This window comes from Rhinoderma darwinii, chromosome 3 (assembly GCF_050947455.1).
Source record: "Rhinoderma darwinii isolate aRhiDar2 chromosome 3, aRhiDar2.hap1, whole genome shotgun sequence".
Lineage (NCBI taxonomy): Eukaryota > Metazoa > Chordata > Amphibia > Anura > Rhinodermatidae > Rhinoderma > Rhinoderma darwinii.
In genome coordinates this window covers 72167884-72192217 of record NC_134689.1, presented here as the reverse complement: position 1 = coordinate 72192217, position 24334 = coordinate 72167884, and the positions used below count along the sequence as shown (strand labels likewise).

The window sequence follows — 24334 nt, the reverse complement described above, 5'->3', positions numbered from 1 at the left end:
GGAACAACTGATGACCAATCCACAAGATAGGTCATCAGTATTTCGGTGGGGGCCTGAGACCCAGACCCCACACTGATTAGCTGCTACGGCTGCCTCCAGGCACCGGACGTCCAAGAAGAAGATGGCTGTCACGAAATAGCGGCCGAGTACATCAGCTCTGCTCCTATTCAAGTGAATAGGAGCAGAGCTGCAGCTCTGCAAAACGGTGGTCGGAGCCATATGCTTCTGGCTCCAATTACTGCATACGCTTAAAAACATCCAGCGCCCGGACGCAGCCGGAGCGGCTGATCGGTCGTGGAAAACTCCTTTAACTATTTTTATGCAATGTTGCTGAAATACGGATGTAAAAAAAACAAAATAAATATGCACATGTGAACTATGCACAAATGGAACATGCATTTTTAAATTCAAACAATTGACTTCTATGGGCTAGAAACTATACAAACACAGATCCATTAGAACATGCTTCGTATGCACATTTGCATAATAAAAAAACGTAAATGTGAATAATATAATTTAATGTATTGCTACCAATTGTTCTATGAAAAAAAGCTAAATTAATGGGGATCATATGTACAGAAGTGTGAATGAGCCCTAATACTGTTGGATTACTGATGATATACTGATGCAATTTTAAAAGTAATACGTCCGTCCGTATTGCGGATCTGTATTACGAACGTTTACAATACGCTCATGTGAAAGAGGCCTTAGCGTTATTTTTTTTCCCAAATCCAGGAATGGAACCAGAAGAAAGGAAAAGTACAAAGGAAAGATATTACTCCTCTTTTGCATCCTAACCTGTATTTGGCTCAAAACACTGCATCAAAAGCTGCCACAACAACTGCATGTGGGAATCCAGCGTAAACAATCTCAAGTATTGTTCCAATTAGTGTTGCATGTCCCATTTTCCACTAGATGGCAGTTGAAGTCTAACATTTTTTTTTTTTTTTTAAATGAAGATAGTGGAGTAGGAAATTTAATTCAAAACTGTTTTAATGTTTTGCTATTTTTAATTTTGAAATAATACAAAAAAATATGTGGAACATGACTCTTTTTTTGGTTCAAATAAGAACAATTCTTTTATCTTTGCAGCCTCCAGTACAGGAACTAACAAAACTAACTGGAAAATTTGTGCAACTGCACTGGTGCTACCAGTACTTTTTGTCCAATGAACAGGGGAAAGTAAAGTTTTTTTTTGTTTTTTTTCAAAAACAACTACTGTAGGTCTCAAACAGAAAGAGCTAAAAGAGCTTTTTGCGCTCATTTGGGCTTGGTGGACTAAGTGCTTGTGAACAAGTGGAGTTACTAAACCGGAGTTGAAAAGAGGAGTTGAAGTCCCTGTAAGTACTCTTCATTACTTTTACTTTTTGAATTGTTCACTGTTTTTTTGTAACTTGGATAATGGACAGCAACATGCGCATCACAGGAAAGACAGCGGGAACTCAGGGAGTTAAATGCATGGCTTAAGTCTTGGTGTAGAGTAAAAGGATTTGGGTTCCTAGAGCACTGGGCTGACTTTTCATTGGGGTACAAACTGTATTCTGAAGATGATTTGCACCTAAATGGAAGGGGGTCCGCTGTGCTGGGGGAGAGAATTCTAGCTGGGGTGGCGGAGTATTTAAACTAGGGCTGAGGAGAGAGGTCAATGTAAAAAATAAAGGGGTAGTTAGGTTAGAGAGGGGTCAGACTATATTGGTGGGGGGAGAAACAGAATGTGGGAAGAGGACTAGGCAACAGGATAAGGAGATCCTTTCGTTACAAAACATCAGTGTAACTAAAAAGGCCCGATTAATGTCAAATCACATTTCTGATAATAAGAGTGAAAAACTGAAAGGCAAGTTAAAGTTTATGTTCACAAATGCCAGAAGTCTAGCAAGCAAAATGGGGGAGCTGGAGGCCTTGATACTGGAAGAAAATATAGATTTAGTTGGTGTTGCTAAAACATGGCTGGACTCTTCACATGACTGGGCTGTAAATCTACAGGGTTTTACACCGCTTCGGAAAGACAGGACAAATAGGAAAGGCGGTGGTGTATGTCTGTATGTGAGAAGCGATATGAAGGCGAGTGTGAAAGAGACAATAGTGGGTGAATACTGTGAGGAGGTTGAAACCTTGTGGGTGGAACTAGAAAGGGAGGTAAACACTGAAAAAAATACTTTTGGTGTAATCTATAGACCCCCCAATATAACTGAGGAGATGGAAGTTCAGCTATATAAACAGATGGAGCGGGCTGCACAGGCGGGTACTGTAGTGATAATGGGAGATTTTCATTTCCGGGATATTAATTGGTGTCATGGTTCAGCTTCAACTGCAAAGGGGAGACATTTCCTCAACCTGTTGCAGGAAAATTTTATGGGCCAGTTTGTGGAAGACCCGACTAGAGGTGAAGCTCTGTTGGATCTGGTCATTTCTAATAATGCAGATCTTGTTGGGAATGTCAATGTTCGTGAAAACCTTGGACACAGTGATCACAATATAGTTACATTTTACAGATACTGTAAAAAACAAACGCAGGCTGGGAGGGCAAAAACATTTAATTTTAAGAAAGCCAATTTCCCCAGGATGAGGGCTGCAATTCAGGATATAGACTGGGAAGAACTAATGTAAAAAAATGGGACAAATGATAAATGGGAGATTTTCAAATCTACTTTGAGTTATTATAGTGCAAAATTTATTCCTATAGGTAACAAGTATAAACGACTCAAATTAAACCCCACATGGCTTACACCTTCTGTGAAAGGGGCAATACATGACAAAAAAAAGGGCATTTAAAAAATACAAATCTGAGGGTACATCTGCAGCCTTTGTAAAATATAAAGAGCTTAATAAAATCTGTAAAAAGGTAATAAAATTAGCAAAAATACAAAATAAAAGGCAGGTGGCCAAGGATAGTAAAACAAATCCCAAAAAATTCTTCAAGTATATAAATGCTAAAAAGCCAAGGTCTGAACATGTAGGACCCCTAGATAATGGTAATGGGGAGTTGGTCACAGGGGATCAAGAGAAGGCAGAGTTACTAAATGGGTTCTTTAGCTCTGTATATACAACAGAAGAAGGAGCAGCTGATGTAGCCGGTGCCAGTGCTGTAAATATATCAGTTGATATACTGAATTGGATGAATGTAGATATGGTCCAAGCTAAATTCAATAAAATAAATGTGCACAAGGCCCCGGGACCAGATGGGTTACACCCTAGAATTCTTAAAGAGCTTAGTTCAGTTATTTCTGTCCCCCTTTTCATAATATTCAGAGAATCTCTAGTGACTGGTATAGTGCCAAGGGACTGGCGCAGCGCAAATGTGGTGCCTATTTTCAAAAAAGGCTCTAGGTCTTCCCCGGGTAATTATAGACCAGTAAGCTTAACATCCATCGTGGGGAAAATGTTTGCGGGGCTATTGAGGGACTATATACAGGATTATGTGACAAAAAATAGTATTATAAGTGACAGCCAGCACGGTTTTACTAAGGACAGAAGTTGTCAAACTAACCTAATCTGTTTTTATGAAGAGGTAAGCAGAAGCCTAGACAGAGGGGCCGCTGTGGATTTAGTGTTTTTGGACTTTGCAAAGGCATTTGACACTGTCCCCCATAGACGCCTAATGGGTAAATTAAGGACTATAGGTTTAGAAAATATAGTTTGTAATTGGATTGAGAATTGGCTCAAGGACCGTATCCAGAGAGTTGTGGTCAATGATTCCTACTCTGAATGGTCCCCGGTTATAAGTGGTGTACCCCAGGGTTCAGTGCTGGGACCACTATTATTCAACTTATTTATTAATGATATAGAGGATGGGATTAATAGCACTATTTCTATTTTTGCAGATGACACCAAGCTACATACAAAAAATATGGTGAAATCCTGTTCCATGTAAAACCCCCTCAAAAAACAAGGTGGCACTCTCTCCGTCTGGAAAAAGAAAGGTTCAACCTGCAGGGGCGACAAGCCTTCTTTACCGTGAGAACGGTGAATTTATGGACTAGTCTAACGCAGGAGCTGGTCACAGCAGGGACAGTAGATGGCTTTAAAAAAGGCTTAGATCATTTCCTTGAATGAAAAAACATCAGTTCTACCGTGTTTCCCCGAAAGTAAGACAGTGTCTTACTTTCTTTTTATCCCCAAAAGCCCGACTATGTCTTACTTTCGGGGTATGTCTTATATTGTAAAAAAATTGTCGATTTTTTTTTTTTTTTTTTTTTTTTTTTTTCACAAACTTTATCTAACTGTTTTACATTTTTTTTTTTAGTCCCACCAGGGGACTTCACTATGCGATGTGCCGATCGCATATATAATGCTTTGGTATACTTAGTATACCGAAGCATTATTGCCTGTCAGTGTAAAACTGACAGGCAACCTATTAGGTCATGCCTCCGGCATCCGCCTAACAGGCAGATGCTGAAGGCAGACCTGGGGGTCTTTGTTAGACCCCCGGCTGTCATGGAAACCCGACGGCGACCCGCGATTTGTTTGCGGGGGCGCCGATCGGGTGACAGAGGGAGCTCCCCCCTCTGTCAAACACATTAAATGCCGCTGTCACTATTGACAGCGGCATTTAATGGGTTAAACTGCCGGAATCGGCGCGCGCTTCGATTCCGGCAGTTGCAGCAGGAGCAAGTGCAGGGGACGGCGCGGTGACGTATGGAGAGGGGGGCGGCGCGGAAGTGTGCAGGAGGCGGCAATACCCCCGTGTTTCCCCGAAAGTAAGACATATGTCTTACTTTCGGGGTACGGCTTATATTAGCCGACCCCCCTGAAACCCCCGATACGTCTTACAATCGGGGGTGTCTTACTATCGGGGAAACACGGTATGTCAATGTGTAGAAATTTTACCCTTTCCTTTTCCCATCCCTTGGTTGAACTTGATGGACATGTGTCTTTTTTCAATCATACTAACTATGTAACTATGAACGTTAGAGACCACTTCTAATCCCCTTGTGATACAATCATTAATTAACAATGTCGATCTTAGACACTTATGGCATGTGAAGGATGGTTTATTTGCTTATATTCTCTGTATGAAATTACATTGTGAATTATCAAGCAGGATGCCGAGTTACTAAGATATGTATTATGTGAAAGTGATTATAATGTTTAAATGATTTAGTTTCGTGCAGCAGCCATCTTGTCTGGAGTTCCCATCTTGGTTCTTTTGTAGTGAATAGGAAAGTCATTGTTCCTTTAATACAAGTAATGTTGATTTCGTATGTTTTATCTTTGACCTTGCTTCCCATGCGAAGTTTGTAGAAAAAGAACAGGGAGTGAGATGGGAGGGTGGCAAGTATGCGTGAAGGAAGGTCTCAACATTCTGTCCAAGAGAGATTAGGGCACCTGCAAACCTAATGTGTGAAGAATTATAATGATGTATCTGGGATGTATTTTATTGTATGCTTTTTACTCAATAACAAATATTGTCACATTGTCTCTGATTGGTTTACCTCAAGCCTACACCCCTTCTGAATTGCAGTCTAACAGTTTGAACTTGGAAATAAATCCTTCAGAGGAGCATTTTGAGCATATCAGAGTGTCTGTGTGTTTTCTTCTCCTCTCTCGATATATATCGGTGAAATATCCTAATTAGGATACTGAATAATGGGGCCTGGCCTTGAGAGTCTGTTTGGACTCGTATAAATTTCAGTCTAATATATTTTGAGCCATTAATTTCCACGACAGGCATATCCTCCGAATATGCCCTAAATGTGTGACAGATGCGGGTCCCAGCTTGCGGACCCGCACCTATGTCTAGAATGGAGGTCCCTCGACACCATCTTGCTGGCAGCCGCAACCTGGCGGAGAATTAATAACATTGTGGCTGGAAATTACAGAAGCATCTGAGCTTGCTGTGCTAGGCTGTTTCCATAACTGTCATAGAAGTGAATGTAAATATGATTCACTTTCTTGGCAGTTACGGAGTCAATCACAGCGAGCGCACCTGTTTCCGCAATTACCGGCCACCTCTCCATTGAATGTCCAACTGGTTGCAGCTGACAGCGGGACAGGTTCGGGGAATCCCTGTTTTGGGGGTAAGTGTGGGTCTCTGAGCTGGGACCCCGCATGTATCAGACAATTATGGCATATTCTGTGGATAGCCATAAATGACTAAGGTGGACTACCCCTTTAATACTTTACAACTAGCAGTGATAACATAAACTACAGTAAACTATAATATACACAGCAAGGACAGGCAGAGGAAACATTAAGCTGGATGGAAGAAATTTTACACATGCAATTCTATAATGTTAACTACATGATCTGCAATGAAGATGAAGTAATGAATACCAATAATTAATTACTTTCCAGAAAATGGATTTCATAATAAAATTGTACGCTTCCCTAAGAGCGGCAAGAATTTGCAGGCAGGTCAAAATCTGCCGCAAAAAAAACTCTGTGTGAACTGGGCCTAATACGCCGCTTTCACACGGCACTATTTATGTCAGTATTTTGCTTTAGTATTTGTAAGCAAAACCAGAAGTGACACGTTTACACATCGTTTTTTTTAGCGCCATATGAACATGCTCTAGGGCTAAATTCACACCACACTTGGGGTTTACGTTCAGTGGGACCATCAGAAGCTGTCCAGTCAAACATATTGGTAAGATATATGCAACTGTTTGCATTTAATTTTTTTAATCTATGCACTCTTAGGTTGGAATTTATTAAGACTGGCGACACATTTATGAGGCAAATGAAACGACTAGTGGCTGTGCGTCATCCATTCTCCTTTATCAGCCATAAAATGAAATAAAAAACACCCACCTCACTGCTTCTCTTTTTGCGGCATGGTTCATACATGGTCCTGACGCTGAGCAGCATCATAGCCATATACTGTATGCGACGAAGCACTCAAATATCATCAGTGCTCCGTTGCATACAGCGTCCTGAAGCTGCTTGACGGCATTACGTTGTATGAGTCGCAGCATGCCGAGGAAGCTTGAGGGGAGAAGAGGAGAGGTGTGTATTATTTTTTCATTAAATTTTTTATTTTTATTTAATTGTTTAATGGGGTAGTCAAAATTAGGGGGCGGGGAAGGTAAGGGTCCAAGCGCGGGACTCTACCTTGCACCGACACACAGAATGAAATCTACGCCAGAAAATTATGATAAATTTGTCGTGGACATGTGGACTTGCCCACGCAAAGCCACGCGACCTTTCCACAAAAGTGCTAAGGGTGGTGCATAAAGGTCAAAGTCATAATTTCTTATGCCAGAATATTGGCGTAGAAAGTTTAATAAAAATCCTCCTTCCTTTCTATATGCAATAGATAATAGTTTTGTGGTTTATTGTTGATCTTTTTGTGCACTTAGACTAGACAATAATCGCTCCGATTGCACAAATGGAGAAATCATAATAATTATTGTTGCGTGTAAATGCATTTTAAAGCTAACCCTACATTTTAAGATTTTCCCCAGGCAAAAGATCAGAAGAAGACGGGATTTTTTTTTTGTTTTCTCATTGTCACATTCCGAGTGCCATATCTTTTATATTTCTCCCATTAAAATAGCTGTATGAGGGCTTGTTTTTTTATGAAATGTGCTGTATTTTTCAATGACACCATGAGTGTTGGATTAATGGGGGAAAAAAACAGCAATTCTATCATTGTTTTTTTTAATTATTTCACACTTTTTACCGCGTGGTATTAATATTATGTTACATTTTACACTTTAAGTAAAAAGGGCAGCAATGTGGCCCACTGGTTAGTACTTTGCAGCACTGGGGTCCTGGGTTCAAATCTGAATATGGATAACATTTGCATGGAGTTTGTTTCTCAAGTTTACTCCCACAGTCCAAAATATCCAGATAGATAAATTGGCTCCAATATGTGTGTCTAAAACAGGGGAATTAGATTGTGAGCGCCATTGGGGACAGGGATTGATGTGAATGCTGACAATCTCTATACGGCACCGTAGAATATGTTGTTGCTATATAAGCAACAGGAAATAAATAAGCAACTAACTGCAAATACCCTTTGTGTCTACAGCAAGAACTAGAGGACAGATAGAAGGGACTGTGACTTCAGGATACACAAATAGTCTTGACGTTTGTGTATACAGCTCCCATGCAGACCTATGCAAGGGAAATTTTACAACAGAACTCACTCTCTTTGACTCTGACAGAGATGCTTCAGAAGCTGTTTTTTCATCAGCAAACACCACACTGCTTCTTTTATTTTTCTTGCGAGATCTCCGTAATTTCACATCAGGTTCACTGGACACTGGAGAAGGATCTCCTTCATTTTCTGTAGGTTTTGATTTGGACATAGAAGCTTCAAGATCAAAGCTACTAAAAAAGAAAAAGCATTCCTATGAACATGCCATGTACAGTACAATAACTTTCTAGTATGCAAATGGTTAAACACTGTTGGATAAGATGTTAATATTTAATTTTAGAATGTTATGGATACCACAAGCAAAGAGGGATAACCTATATCATCTATAGTTATGCTGGTTTCTATGAAACCTGCAGTACATACATGAATCACCAGAAATTATTTTTAATGTTTTGGGTGCAGTCTTTTTTAGGCACTTTTTTTTGGGCCAAGCCAGGAGTGGATCCAAGAGAAAGGGAAATTAGAAAATGAAGAACTAATATTTATCTTCTTCGTAACAAAACTGCATAAAAAAAAACTGCGTTGAAAACTTTATAAGAGAAGACGTGTGAATTTAGTCTCAGATTCTCCATCATAGACTACGTCAAATTTCATGGTGAAAATATTACTACTTTTCCTGTCAAAACCACGGACACCCTATTTGAACCTGACAGACCCCTCCATCAGGCGTCATATGACAGATCCGGCACACTACACAAGACTCCGTTTTTTTTTTTGTTTTTTTAATCGGTAAATTTCTACAACATGACAAAAATATTTCTGGTGTAGTCAAGTAGTTGGTGCCTGCTTTGTATGTCTGCCATTAGGTAACATCGTTTCAGCATGTGTCCTTGAGTGAGAATACATAACACTAGAAGTTAAAAGTCAACAATTGTATTGACTTTTAGCACAGTACATACTGAACGAAGAATGATTTATCAATAAGAGATGGCTGGGGTGTTCTTTTAACACACACTTGGCTCAATTAATGTAACATTTTATTGGTAAACCCAAATTATTCCCAACCGTGTTTTTTCATTCTTCCCCCAATGGCAGCTAGCTCGCTCCTGATGGCCATTCTTTGTTGCTCTTTAGCAATGAAATTCCTAAACACTGTAATTCTCACAGCATGATGTGTACTGAAAGGAGTAAGGAGCGAACTTTGGAAAAATAAGATGTTAGCAGGGAATGTTAAGGCAAACATAAATTATGGCAGTTTACAGTTTTGTGTATAAGAACTCCCCTGCCAGCCAATCTTTAAATGAACAAAAATGAAGCTGTTAGGAACAGCGTATAATTAGAGACGTATGTATGGTTGAGAGGAAAGCCGCTGACATTCACAATGAAGGTAACAAAACTCATGTATTGTAAAACAGAAAATATTTCTGCAAGGGAAATAAATGACATGCACCTCAGAATGACGTCTACATTCATTTTCCAATATTCCTCTATCTTAGATATAGCATGTACATCATTTTTTTTGTCAATGGAGGAAAAAAAGGGGTTGCCCGTTGGCCATCAGCATGTCACAGCATGTCCCTCTGGTCTTCCCATTGGTAGAAGAGAGGTGCATGAATTCTCTTCGCTGAGCTGGGAAGATGAGCAATATACAATCAAGAGTTCATCAATGGTGAATCTTTACTTTTAAAATTAAAGGATAACCGAGATCTGATCTTTGGGAAAGCAGGGACTATGGATAGACTATAGAAAACGAATTCTGAACCCCTTCACTGAAAGAGGAGACACTGACAATCCTGCTTCAATGAACTGTGGGTGAAAGGGGTTCCCCAGGAATTTTATATTACTGGCCTATCCTGAGGATAGGCTATCAGTATAAAATGTCAGAAGTACCATAGGCTGCAGTGCGGAATTTTCCCTCCGCAGCATGCACTGTCTGTTGCGGAGAAGAAGCGGAATTTCACTGCGTATTTCAGCCTTTGCAATGCAAAAACTGAAATCTGTGGCAAGTCCGCTGTGTTTTCTGCAACGTCTGAACTACCTGTCAAATATGCAAATGTTGGTGCAGATTCGTTGCGTAATTGCCCCAAATATGCACCAACATTTGCAGCGGAAAAACTCTGCCACGTCTGAACGTGCCCTAATAGAGAAAAAAAAGTGCCTGTTGGCCATACCAACCAAGCACATTGCAGCTCTCATTTTTACAAAGCTGTTTAAAACATGAAAGCTGCACTGTGATTGGTTGCTATGGGCAACAAGGAATCGCTTTCTGTTAGGGAATGTGCACACGACCTATTTTCAGACGTAATTCAGGCGTTTTACGCCTCAAATTACGCCTGAAAAGATGGCTCCATTACGTCTGCAAACATCTGCCCATTGCTTGCAATGGGTTTTACGATGTTCTGTTCAGACGAGGTGTAATTTTACGCGTCACTGTCAAAAGACGGCGCGTAAAAATACGCCCGCGTCAAAGAAGTGCAGGACACTTCTTGGGATGTTTTTGGAGCCGTTTTTCATTGACTCCGTAATGGACGCCGTGAAAAACGTGAGTACTTGCAAAAACGTCTAAAATTCAGGAGCTGTTTTCTCCTGAAAACAGCTCCGTAATGTCAGATGTATTTTGCGTTTGCGTGTGAACATACCCTTAGATAGTTTAAATGAGGCCCAAATTCTGATGAGGTCAATTGTCATATTCAGAGCCAGCAAACAGCAGGGGGATTTGGGACTTTGTAACAGAAAAATAGAGCTGTGACAACTATAAAGATACAATAAGAAATCAATCAGCACAGAATTTTAAGCTTATTTAGATTTAAAAAAATTATATTCAAGGGTGAAATTAAATTTAAAATTCCTGGTTTAAAGATTCAAAGTTACTTAAAGAGAACCTTTCACTTGCCCATACATGTGCATTTGAGTGCAGCATGTCATGTGGGCAGGGCTTCACAAACACGGTCTCACTTTACATAATTTCCTATCTTCCTCCGTTATTTACATATCGGTGCCATTATATTTGGCGCCCGATATGTAAATAAGCCCCTGAACTGTTAATGGGCGTTTCTATCTAACTAAATGGCAAGGGGGCGTGATCTCTTCACTCTGACACTGTCCAATCAGCTATGGACACTGTCAGGGCGGCTTGCGCTGTGTTCTCTCCAAAGAGAACACACGCGGGAGGGAACATAGCGCAAGCCGCCCTGACAATGTCCGTAGCTGATTGGACAGTGTCAGAGTGAAGAGATCACTCCCCCTTGCCATTTAGTTAGATAGAAACGCCCCATTGACAGTTCAGGGGCTTATTTACAATTTGGGAGCCAAATATAACGGCACCGATATGTAAATAATGGAGGAAATTAGAAAAATAATTTAAAGTGAGACCGTGTTTGTGAAGTCTTGCCTATTACATGCTGCACTCAGCTGCACATTATGGGCAGGTGAAAGGTTCTTTTTAAGGCTGGGTTCACACTGAGTTTTTTGCAGGAAGAAAATCTGCCCCAAAATTCCGTTTGGAATTTTGAGGCAGATTTTCCTCTGCCTGCACGCTGATTTTCGCAGCGTTTTTCGCCCGCGCCCATTGAGTGCCTCAGGCATAAAACATAGCGAAATACGCTTTCTCTGCCTCGCATTGATATCATGCATGCAGTCAACTGAATGCATTTTTGTCTCTGTAAGGCCTTATTTACACGAACGTGTTAAACATTCGTGGGACAGCCGTTGAAACAGCGGCCGTCCCACGGACCTATGTAATTCAATGTGGCCGTTCACATAGCCGTTGTTTAAACGGACCGTGTGAAGGGTTCGTGGGAAAATAGGACATGTCCGTTCCTTTCACGCATCACGCATCCCTCCATAGACTCTCATCTATGGGGGATGCGTGACATCGCGTCCCGCAGCGCTGAGCACGGATGCACCTCGGACGTGAAAAACTGCAGTTTTTCACATCCGAGATGCGCAGCGTTCGTGTAAATAAGGCCTAATGCTGCAGTTTGCCTGTATATAGTTCATTACAATACATTGCAGAACTGTTAGCTAAAACGTAAACAGGTCAGCAACAACTTTGTCAGCGCGGTCATTAACTGCATGCGGTCGGACACTATGAAGATGCAGTTAACTGCACAAAAAATACATCGTAGTATAATAGCAGCAGTCCGTCCATAACAATAAATTCACCATTGACTTCTATTGAAAAATGACTTGCTGGAGTTTAAAAACGCAACGTGGCTGCACTGTGTGGCCTTACCCTTAGGGCATGCCCAGACGTGGCGGAATTCTTCCGCAACTGTCCGCATCAATGCCGCACAGAATCTGCATTGCAGATTTTGTTGCGGATCTGCCCAAAATGGGCAATAAATTGATGCGGATTAGCCGCTGCGTATTGAGGTGAAAGTACTTCCCTTCTCTCTATCAGTGCAGGATACAGAGAAGGGACAGCACTTTCCCTAGTGAAAGTAAACGAATTTCATACTTACCGGCCGTTGTCTTGGTGACGCGTCCCTCTTTCGGCATCCAGCCTGACCTCCCTGGATGACGCGGCAGTCCATGTGACCGCTGCAGCCTGTGATTGGCCTGTGATTGGCTGCAGCCATCACTTAGACTGAAACGTCATTCTGGGAAACCGGACTGGAGGAAGAAGCAGGGAGTTCTCGGTAAGTATGAACTTCTATTTTTTTTACAGGTTGATGTATATTGTGATCGGTAGTCACTGTCCAGGGTGCAGAAACAGTTACTGCCGATCGCTTAACTCTTTCAGCACCCTGGACAGTGACTATTTACTGACGTCGCCTAGCAACGCTCCCGTAATTACGGGTGCACACACGTAGTCACCCGTAATTATGGGTGCACACACGTAGTCACCCGTAATTACGGGAGCCCCATTGACTTCCTCAGTCTGGCTGTAGACCTAGAAATACATAGGTCCAGCCAGAATGAAGAAATGTCATGTTAAAAAACCAATACGCTCTGCAGCACACATAACATGTACATGACATCTGCAGACTTCATTGCGGAATTTAGAATCTCCATTGAAGTCAATGGAGAAATTCCGCAATGAGTCCGCAACCAGTCCACCACACGTCCGCAACAACCATTGTATGCTGCGGACACCAAATTCCGGACCGCAGCCTATGCTCCGCAGCGGAATTGTCCGCAACGTGCAAACAAACCCAACCACAAAGCTGTGGAAGGCAATGGAGAAACGGGTCCACTGCGGATTTCCGCTGCGGAGTGTCCGCAGCGGAATTCCAGAGCAATTCCGCTACGTGTGGCCATGCCCTTAAAGTAAGTCTTACGGAAGAATAATTCATTTAAAATGCTGCAGTACATGAAAAAATAAACCTACTAAAGTTGGGGGGGGGGGGTCATATTTGAAATCTCACCTTTCTGATGCAGCCTTGTTGGGAGTGCTACAATCAGACGTCATGGAAGACATAGATATGATAGACATCTGTCGATAGGACCGTAACATGGATCTGGGCCTTCCTACTCTTCCATCATCAAAGTCAGGCTGTAAGGGAAGGACATTATAAGAATAAACCATGCTTTATGTTATAAATTGCATTGTGAATTTTACCAAATAAATCATAAAATTAATATAAGAAGAACTATTATTATTATTATTATTATTATTAGTGTCTAGCCTTCTTTTTACAAGATTTTTCAATACAGAAATGGTTAAATATACTGTTACTATGGAGGCTACAGAACAAAGCTGAAATCATTTGGTCATAGTAGTAGAGTTGATAGATGAAGGAACATATAATGGGAAATAGCAAAGCAAGAATAACTTACGCCACATATAACAAATGAATAAAGATCCCAAACAATGAAGCTAGGTTGTATGGCCACGTTACGTGCAAATATAGGCCAAGTTCCAAATACACAGCAACAGGATTTTCAATTAGGCCTCCTACAAGGAAAGTGCTTTCCCTTGTAAAAGGCCTAGCTGTAAAAATCCTGCATACATTTAGAGGGGAAAATACCTATGTAAAAGTAAATGTAAAGATAAAAAGAAAGAAAACACAGTAAAGAAAATTGTACATCTGCTAAATTAAAATAACGGTATGAGTAGGGGTAACCCACTTTCAAACTTTACTTCAGAATAATATTATACTATTACATTTTCAAATTGGAAATGTGAAAAACAGCTCAATAACACCAAGAAAAGAAAAAGAAAAAAAGCTACAATTGTACAAACCCCCGTGTATCAAATAAAAATTCCACAAAATATTTGAATAGCCTGACAAAATTTTACGTTTTATACATGTGTATTAAAAAACGCTGAACCGTGCCTGGCCATTAATGAGGTAAATTGATTTGGTACTTAGGGTTTGGTTCTGAAAAAAATTAATAATTCCACTGAAAGGTGCCGTGTGGAGGTCTTTTGCTTTTGTTTCCCAGGGATGTTGGTGGCCATTACAAATTCAAATTCATTCACAAGGTGCAGAAGACCACTGGCACCTGTCTCTGCTCACAGATCTAACCGAGAAAACCATCCCGCATGGATGATTAAAAGTACTTTTTATTATGCAGAACGCTAAAAGATCATAGCGATGCCTAACTTATATAAAAAAAAATACAAAGCATTGCTGGTCTGATCAGCCATTATATCTGTGACAACAGCAGTGTAAAGGTCCCTTTAAAGTAGATGTGAGAGGGACAAAGAGATGAAAAGAGGCTAAAGAAGAGTTCATTCATTGTAAGAGCTGAGCTGTGTTTTTGCTGCTGTGTATTCTCTTCTCTCCTCTGTTATCCTTCCTGTGTCTCCTCCCCCATGAATATCTGTTTTTATGCTGAACAAAACCTTTTGACAGTAATGGGAATGTGGTGAATATACCTTTTTTTCCTGCAGTTCTGACTCATACAATTTGAATGAGGTTTCCACTAATCCAAACTGTCCCAGTTTGAGGCTGGCATTTTTTTTATCTGCAGATTTGTTTTATCTCCAAAACCAATTACCTCTCTTCCATCTGTCTCCTAACATGCACTGACTACGGGCAGAGATCACTAAATCGCTCTCCTTATTCAAGGGTATCTGTAATATTTCAACTGGATACGTACTTATTACAAGTTATGTACACACTGACAGCACAACAAGAGTTTGTAACTACGGTAGTTTACTTATGTTTAATAAGCAGATCTAAGAAGGAGTCACATTAATGTCCAATTATTGCTACATGCCATGTAGTGCTGAAAAGTCTACTATTAGGATATGTTCACATGGTTACCAAAATACGGCTGAAAATACGGAGCTGTTTTCAAGCAAAAACAGCTCCTGATTTTCAGCCGTTTTTTAATCAAACTAGCGTTTTTCCCAGCGTTTTTTTACGGCCGTTTTTGGAGCTGTTTTTCTATCAAGTCAATGAAAAACAGCTCAAGAAGTGACATGCACTTCTTTTTACGGGGCGTCTTTTTACGTGCCGTTTTTTGAAAATGAGGCGTAAAAAAACGTCCTGTCGGAACAGAACGCAGTATTTCCCATTGAAATCAACGGGCAGATGTTTGTAGGCGTTCTGCTTCCGATTTTTCAGCCGTTTTTCGGGACATTTACGGCTGAGAATAGGTTGTGTGAACATACCCTTAAAAGTACAGATTTTTAGATTCACACCTGTTGAATCTACATATTGAGGCCTTATTCACACGAGCGTATTTCACGTCCGTGTTACGCGCGTAAAACTACGGACGTATGCAATTCAATGGGGCCATTCAGACATTCAGTGTTTTTCACGCAGCGTTTGTCCGCTGCGTGAAACTTATTGCATGTCCTATACTTGTGTGTTTTTTGCGCATCACGCATCCATTGAAGTCAATGGGTGCGTGAAAAATCACAGACAGTACACGGACGCACATCTGTGTGGCATGTGTTTTTCACACAACAGTTGCTAAAGAAATTATGAGGAAAAGAAAACACCTCCTTCAGTTTATTTTGCTAACGTAAAAAACACGAGACATACGGATGACATACACGCGTAAAAAATGCAAAAATACCACACGGAACTGCAACGCAGGAAAAACGCTGCATTTTTTTACGCACACAAAATGGATACGTTCGTGTGAATAAGGCCTAAGGTCTCATGCACACGACCGTAGATCATGTCTGTAATTACGGACCCAGTCGTTTCTATGGCCGACGGACACCTTCCCGTTATTTACGTGCCGTCGAAAGGCTCCGCAAAAGATAGGACATGACCTATTTTTTTATTTTTTTACGGACCATGCTCCCATACTTTATATGGAAGCATGGGCCACAAATTCGAATGGCTGTTCGCGGCCATCAGCAGCCGTCCGTGCCCGTAAACACTGACCATGATTACGGGCATGGTTGTGTGCAGGGGGCCTTACATTAGTGGACTGCATATACCACTATTCCCTGATATTGTAACGACAGCCCTAGGATTGGGCTGTTGTCAGTGGCGTAACTACAGGACCCGTGGCATGAGGGTGCCAGTGCCGCCCGCCGGCACGCCCTCCCATGCCCGGTGGCACTGGTAGCATCCGTAATGGCTGCTACAGTGCTAGCGACGCCACAACGAGAGCCTGCGCCTCCTGGCCCCTAACAATCAAGGGCTGGTTGCCCTGGTGATAGCGACAGCCACAGTCATTTGTATCTGCGTTCTTAGGAAATACTATAGGCTGCATGCCACATTAGGCCTGCAGCCTATAACGCGCTGGGAAGACTCCCTGTGCAGGCCAGCGTGATGATGTAACTGCTTCACGCTGGTCTGCGCGTGCGTCCCGCCCAGAGGATTTTCAGCGCTCCCTTCGTCTTCGGAACGGGGCAATAACTACAATATAGTTATTTTGGGGGGGGGGCTGTGTGGCAATATACAGGGCGAGTAGGGTGACACTATATACAAGGGGGGCAGGGTGCCATTATATTCAAGGGGGGAGCAGGGCGGCATTATGTACAAGCAGGGGAGCAGGGTGGCATTATATACAAGGGGGGAGCAGGGTGGCACTATATACAAGGGGGAAACAGGGTGGCACTACATACAAAGGGGGAGAAGGGTGGCATTATATACAAGGGGGAGCAGGGTGGCATTATATAGAAGGCGGGAAGCAGGCTGGTATTATATACAAAGGGGGTGTAACGGCAGGGGGTAGGGAGACGGACAAGTGAGCCCTAATCTACCCGCCACTCTGTCCCTGCCTACTTGCAACGACCCGCCCTAGGCGACGGGGTACAACTGGGCGGCGGTCCCTGCGCTCAGTAAGTGCACGACAAACACGACAAACATACAAGGAACACAAGCAAGGAAAAGGGGCCGTTGCCCACGGCAACACCGTGAGCAACCAGAGTGGTGAACGAGCCGAGTCAAGCCAGGAGTGTGCGAGGTACAAAACGAAAAGCAGAAGAGTAGTCGGTAAGCCAGGGTCGGTATGGAGCAGGATCAAAAATAGCAGGAGCTGTAGCTGGGCCAGGAACCACAAGGAAGGAAACAAAAGCAATAACAAGCACCGAGGGACAGGAAGTGCAGGCTTAAATAGACCGAGGGCGGGAGCTAGCTGAGTCTGGCCAGGTTACGATAGGCTCTCCCACTCCTAAGCCTGCCAGCCTGAATTGTGGAAGCAGGAGTCAGTCTCAGGGATGTATTCTCAGGTGCTGACTGATTAGTTCTGGGAGTTAACCCCGCAGTGCCTGGCAGATCCTTTACAGTACCCCCCCTTTTATGAGGGGCCACCGGACCCTTTCTAAGTGGACCTGGCTTACTGGGGAAACGCAGGTGGAACCTCCTGACCAATACCCCAGCGTGAACATCCCGGGCGGGTACCCAAGTCCTCTCCTCGGGCCCGTATCCTCTCCAATGGACCAGGTACTGGAGGGAGCCTTGGACCATCTTGCTGTCCACAATCCTGGCCACCTCGAATTCCACCCCCTCCGGGGTGAGGATGGGAACAGGAGGTCTCCTCGAGGGAGCCAAGGACGGGGAGCAGCGTTTGAGGAGGGAGGCATGAAACACGTCGTGTATCCGAAAAGACGGGGGTAACTCCAGCCGGAAGGAGACAGGATTGAGGACCTCAATGACCTTATACGGCCCAATAAACCGGGGAGCAAACTTCTTGGACGGAACCTTGAGACGCAAGTTCCTAGACGACAACCACACCAGATCCCCGACCATAAACAGGGGGTTAGCAGAACGTTTTTTATCAGCCTGAGTTTTTTGTACGCTCTGGGACACCTCTAGGTTTTTCTGAACCTGGGCCCAGACTGTGCACAGTTCCCGATGAACGACCTCTACCTCAGGATTGTTGGAACTACCAGGTGAAACGGAGGAGAACCGTGGATTAAACCCAAAATTACAAAAAAAAGGAGAGACCCCAGACGAGTTACTGACCCGGTTATTAAGGGAAAATTCGGCGAGGGGAATGAAAGAGACCCAATCAAATTGACAGTCAGAGACAAAACACCTTAAGTATTGTTCTAGAGACTGATTAGTCCTCTCCGTTTGGCCATTGGTTTCAGGATGGAAGGCAGAGGAGAAGGACAGATCAATCCCCAACTTCATACAGAAGGCTCTCCAAAACAATGAAACAAATTGTACCCCTCTGTCCGAAACAATATTGACAGGGACCCCATGGAGACGCAGGATGTGTTTGACAAACAAGGTAGCCAACGTTTTGGCGTTGGGTAGTTTCTTGAGGGGCACAAAGTGGCACATCTTACTGAAGCGGTCCACCACCACCCACACCACCGACTTGCCTTGGGATGGAGGCAAATCGGTGATAAAATCCATGGAGATATGTGTCCAAGGTCTCTGGGGAATGGGCAACGAACGCAGTAAGCCCGCTGGTCGGGACCTGGGAGTCTTGGACCTAGCACAAACCTCACAAGCGGCGACGTAGGCCTTAACGTCTTTAGGCAACCCAGGCCACCAATAATTTCTGGTAATGAGGTGTTTGGTACCCAGGATGCCTGGATGGCCAGATAGTGCGGAGTCATGATTTTCCCTAAGTACCCTTAGCCGGAATTGCAGGGGAACAAACAGCTTGTTCTCAGGAAGGTTCCCGGGAGCTGCACCTTGATCAGCAGCAATTTCAGAGACTAAATCAGAATCGATCGAGGAAATGATTATACCTGGAGGCAAAATACAAGCAGGATCTTCCTCCGAAGGAGGGCTGGCCATGAAGCTACGCGACAGTGCATCAGCCTTAATATTTTTAGACCCAGCCCTATAGGTAACCAAAAAATTGAATCTGGTAAAAAATAACGCCCATCGAGCTTGTCTCGGGTTTAGCCTCCGGGCAGATTCTAGGAACACCAGATTCTTGTGGTCGGTAAGGACCGTTACCTGGTGCCTAGCCCCCTCCAGGAAGTGGCGCCACTCTTCAAATGCCCATTTAATGGCTAAGAGTTCGCGGTTGCCAATATCATAGTTACTTTCAGTTGGCGAAAACTTCCTGGAGAAGTAGGCACAGGGGCGGAGATGGGTGAGGGACCTGGTACCCTGGGACAAGACAGCCCCCACTCCCACCTCGGATGCGTCAACTTCCACGATAAATGGCTCCATTTGGTTGGGCTGAACCAGCACCGGGGCCGAGACAAAGCACTTCTTAAGGACCTCAAAAGCCTGGACAGCCTCAGGAGGCCAGTGGAGGAGATCAGCACCTTTGCGAGTGAGGTCCGTAAGGGGCTTAGCGATGACCGAGAAGTTAGCAATAAATCTCCTGTAATAATTAGCAAACCCCAAAAAACACTGTAACGCCTTCAGGGAGGCAGGTTGGACCCATTCCGCCACAGCCTGAACCTTGGCGGGGTCCATGCGGAATTCATGAGGAGTGAGGATTTGACCCAAAAATGGAATCTCCTGTACCCCAAACACACATTTTTCGGTTTTGGCAAACAGTTTATTTTCCCGAAGGACCTGGAGCACCTTCCTGACATGCTCCACGTGGGAGGACCAGTCCTTGGAAAACACCAGTATGTCATCAAGGTACACTACCAGAAAAATCCCCAGGTAATTTCTCAAAATCTCACTTATGAAATTCTGGAAGACCGCAGGGGCATTACACAACCCAAAGGGCATGACGAGGTATTCGAAATGGCCTTCGGGCGTGTTAAACGCAGTCTTCCACTCATCCCCCTCTTTGATGCGAATAAGGTTATACGCCCCCCGTAGATCCAATTTAGAAAACCATTGGGCCCCCTGAACCTGATTAAAGAGATCAGGAATCAAAGGAAGGGGATACTGGTTCCTTACCGTGACCTTATTCAGGCTACGGTAGTCAATGCATGGCCTAAGACCACCATCCTTCTTCCCCACGAAGAAGAAGCCAGCACCTACCGGAGAAGAAGAGGGACGAATGTAACCCTTGGCCAGGGATTCCTGGATATACACTCTCATAGCTTCACGTTCGGGACAAGAAAGATTAAATATCCTACCCTTAGGAAGCTTAGCTCCTGGTACCAATTCGATAGCGCAATCGTATTCTCTATGAGGAGGTAACACTTCGGAGGCCTCCCTAGAGAAAACATCAGCGAAGTCCTGAACAAACTCGGGTAGCGTATTCGCCTCCTTAGGGGGAGAAATAGAATTAACAGAAAAACATGACGTACAACATTCATTACCCCATTTGGTTAGCTCCCCAGTATTCCAGTCAAACGTAGGATTATGCAACTGCAACCAGGGAAGACCTAGCACCAAATCGTACGATAATCCCTGCATCAACAGTACAGAGCATTGCTCCAAATGCATGGAGCCAACAAGGAGTTCAAAAACAGGGGTATGCTGTGTAAAATAACCATTAGCAAGAGGAGTGGCGTCGATACCCACTACCGGGACAGGTTTAGGCAAATCAATAAGAGGCATAGCAAGGGACATAGCAAATTCCACAGACATGATATTAGTAGAGGACCCTGAATCCACGAAAGCACTGCCGGTAGCAGACCTACCACCAAAAGAGACCTGAAAGGGAAGCAAGATCTTAGTACGTTTCATATTTACGGGAAATACCTGTGCGCCCAAGTGACCTCCCCGATGATCACTTAGACGCGGAAGTTCTCTGGCTGCAACATTACGCTTAGGACAGTTGTTCACTTGATGCTTGTCGTCCCCACAGTAGAAGCAGAGACCATTCTTCCTGCGGAATTCTCTACGTTGTTGGGGGGACACGGAGGCCCCGAGTTGCATAGGTATCTCTGAATCTTTCGGGGAGGAACGAAGCAACGGAGCTTCGGGAGGCATCATGGGGGAGTCGGAGGAGAAAACACATAAACGTTCACGTTGTCGTTCCCTGAGACGTCGGTCAAGTCGTATCGCTAAAGCCATAACCTGGTCTAGGGAGTCAGAAGAGGGATAGCTAACTAGCAGGTCTTTCAGGGCATTAGACAGACCCAACCTAAACTGGCACCTTAAGGCAGGGTCATTCCACCGAGAAGCTACGCACCACTTCCGAAAGTCAGAGCAATACTCCTCAACAGGTCTCTTACCCTGACTTAAGGTCACCAGCTGACTCTCGGCAAAGGCAGTCCTGTCAGTCTCGTCATAAATAAGTCCGAGAGCAGAAAAGAAACAATCAACAGAGGAAAGTTCAGGGGCGTCAGGAGCCAAGGAGAAGGCCCACTCTTGGGGCCCTTCCTGGAGCCGGGACATAATTATACCCACCCGCTGGCTCTCAGAACCTGAGGAATGAGGCTTTAAACGAAAGTAAAGCCTACAACTCTCCCGAAAGGAGAGAAAAGTCCTCCGGTCCCCTGAGAACCGGTCGGGCAACTTGAGGTGGGGTTCAAGAGGTGCGCTGCGGGGAACTACCAGGGTAGCATCAGGCTGGTTGACCCTCTGAGCCAGGGCCTGGACCTGTAGGGAGAGACCCTGCATTTGCTGAGCCAGGGTCTCACGGGGATCCATAGTGGTGTCAGGACCAGGGGTAGACTAGGTATGGGCTTGTTATTATGTAACGGCAGGGGGTAGGGAGACGGACAAGTGAGCCCTAATCTACCCGCCACTCTGTCCCTGCCTACTTGCAACGACCCGCCCTAGGCGACGGGGTACAACTGGGCGGCGGTCCCTGCGCTCAGTAAGTGCACGACAAACACGACAAACATACAAGGAACACAAGCAAGGAAAAGGGGCCGTTGCCCACGGCAACACCGTGAGCAACCAGAGTGGTGAACGAGCCGAGTCAAGCCAGGAGTGTGCGAGGTACAAAACGAAAAGCAGAAGAGTAGTCGGTAAGCCAGGGTCGGTATGGAGCAGGATCAAAAATAGCAGGAGCTGTAGCTGGGCCAGGAACCACAAGGAAGGAAACAAAAGCAATAACAAGCACCGAGGGACAGGAAGTGCAGGCTTAAATAGACCGAGGGCGGGAGCTAGCTGAGTCTGGCCAGGTTACGATAGGCTCTCCCACTCCTAAGCCTGCCAGCCTGAATTGTGGAAGCAGGAGTCAGTCTCAGGGATGTATTCTCAGGTGCTGACTGATTAGTTCTGGGAGTTAACCCCGCAGTGCCTGGCAGATCCTTTACAGGGGGGGGTTGGGTGGCACTATATACAAGGGGGAGCAGGGTGGCACTATATACAAGGAGGAGAGCAGGGTGGCACTACATACAAGGGGGGAGCAGGGTGGCACTATTTACAAGGGGGAGCAGGGTGGCACTATATACAAGGGGAGGCATGGTGGCATTATATACTAGGTGGGAGCAGGGTGGCACTATATACAAGGGGGGCTGTGTGGCGCTACTAAGGGGGGGCTGTGTGGCACTATCTACTAGGGGGGCTGTATGGCACTTACAAGGGGGAGGGCTGTGTGGCGCAATCTATAGGGGTCTGTGTGTGGCGCAATCTACAGGGGTATGTGTGTGGCACTGTCTACAGGGGCTGTGTGTGGCGCAATCTACAGTGGGCTGTGTGTGGCGCAATCTACAAGGATCTGTGTGTGGTGCTATCTGCAGGGGGCTGTGCACATCTACAAGGGAGGGGCTGTGTGGAACTATATACAAGGGGGTCTGTATGGCACTATATACAAGGGTAGGGCTGTGTGGTATTAGATACAAGGGGGGCTGTGTGGCACTACTAAGGGGGGCTGTGTGGCACTACTAGGGGGCTGTATGGCACTATTTGCAAGGGGGAAGGCTGTGTGGTGCTATCTACAGGGGAATGTGTGTGGCCCAATCTACAGGGGTTTGTGTGCGGCAGATGCTACAGGGGGGCTGTGTGGCACTATATACAAGGTGAGGATGGCTTTGTGGCGCTCCATACAGGGGGAGCTGTATGGTGCTATCTACATGGGGGCTTTATGGCAATATCTACAGGGGGAGGTGGGGCGCTAGCTACAAGTGGGTTGTGACACTGTTGTCTACAGGGGGGCTGTATAGCACTGTCTACAGGGGGGCTGTGTGGCACAATCTACAGGGGGCACTATCTATAAGGGAGGCTGCATGTGGCACCTTAGGGGGGCCCCCGTCAAAAGTTTGCTATGGGGCCCAGTCTTCCCAAGTTACGCCCCTGGCTGTTGTAGTGTCAGCAATGAATTTGACTTGGGGCTACTCCGGGGAGCGAAGTCCCATGGTCTTCACACTTTAAGCCCTGTACAGGGATGTGGACTGTGCTGCGGGGGAATGCCGCATTGCTACACCAGAGAAGTCTTCCTTGGGTTTGGCTGACGTTGGAAGAGGCAGAGTGGTAAACGTAGCAATGGGTCTGGGCCAGCGGCAGAGACTCAACACAGTTAACGTAGCAATAGGCCTGAGCAGGAAGCAGAGGTTCAGAATGATAAACATAGCAAAGGATGAGGGCAGGTGGCAGGCATGGATGGTCAAAAATAGGCAAAAAGTTGGTATGAAATAAAAAAACAGGACTGCAAGGCAACTAGGAACACTAGGAACCAAATTGCTCTGGCAATGACTACCACAGCAGGAGGAGCTTTTATAGCAATCCAGGTGATGATTTAAAATTGTGTGTGCGCTGGTCCTAAAAGAATACAAGACTCAGTGCGCATGTGCTAGGACCCAGTGCAGCACGTTGGAGGCTGGAGCAGCCACCAGCCACGTAGAGGAGAGGGTGGAGGGAATTAGGAACACTAGGAACGAAATGGCTCTGGCAATAACTACCAGAGCAGGAGGAGCTTTAATAGAAATGTAGGTGATGATTTAAAATTTGGCAATAGGACCCAGTGTAGCGCATCAGCGGTTAGAGCGGCCCAGCATGTCAGAGGAGTGGAGCGGGGCTACCTACAAATACACTCCCATAGTTACAATAGTTCCCTTATGGATGACAGCAAGAACATAATAGGATAAGATAATGGTTTGGAAATTAAACACTGACATTGCCCTGCAGTACATAGGCTGCAACTTTTAACAATTGTAGCCTG

At 44.6% G+C, this 24334-nt stretch overlaps 1 protein-coding gene across 1 annotated transcript in view; it reads right to left on the bottom strand.

The window, feature by feature from the left end:
* Positions 1-24334, bottom strand: part of DOCK2 (dedicator of cytokinesis 2) — a 963684-nt gene that overhangs the window by 21173 nt on the left and 918177 nt on the right. The window contains exons 48-49 of the mRNA XM_075859372.1: positions 13411-13538; positions 8091-8274 (exon numbers count right to left, since the gene is read on the bottom strand). Coding sequence (XP_075715487.1) covers positions 8091-8274; positions 13411-13538 — 312 coding nt within the window. The remainder of the gene's footprint in view (positions 1-8090; positions 8275-13410; positions 13539-24334) is intronic.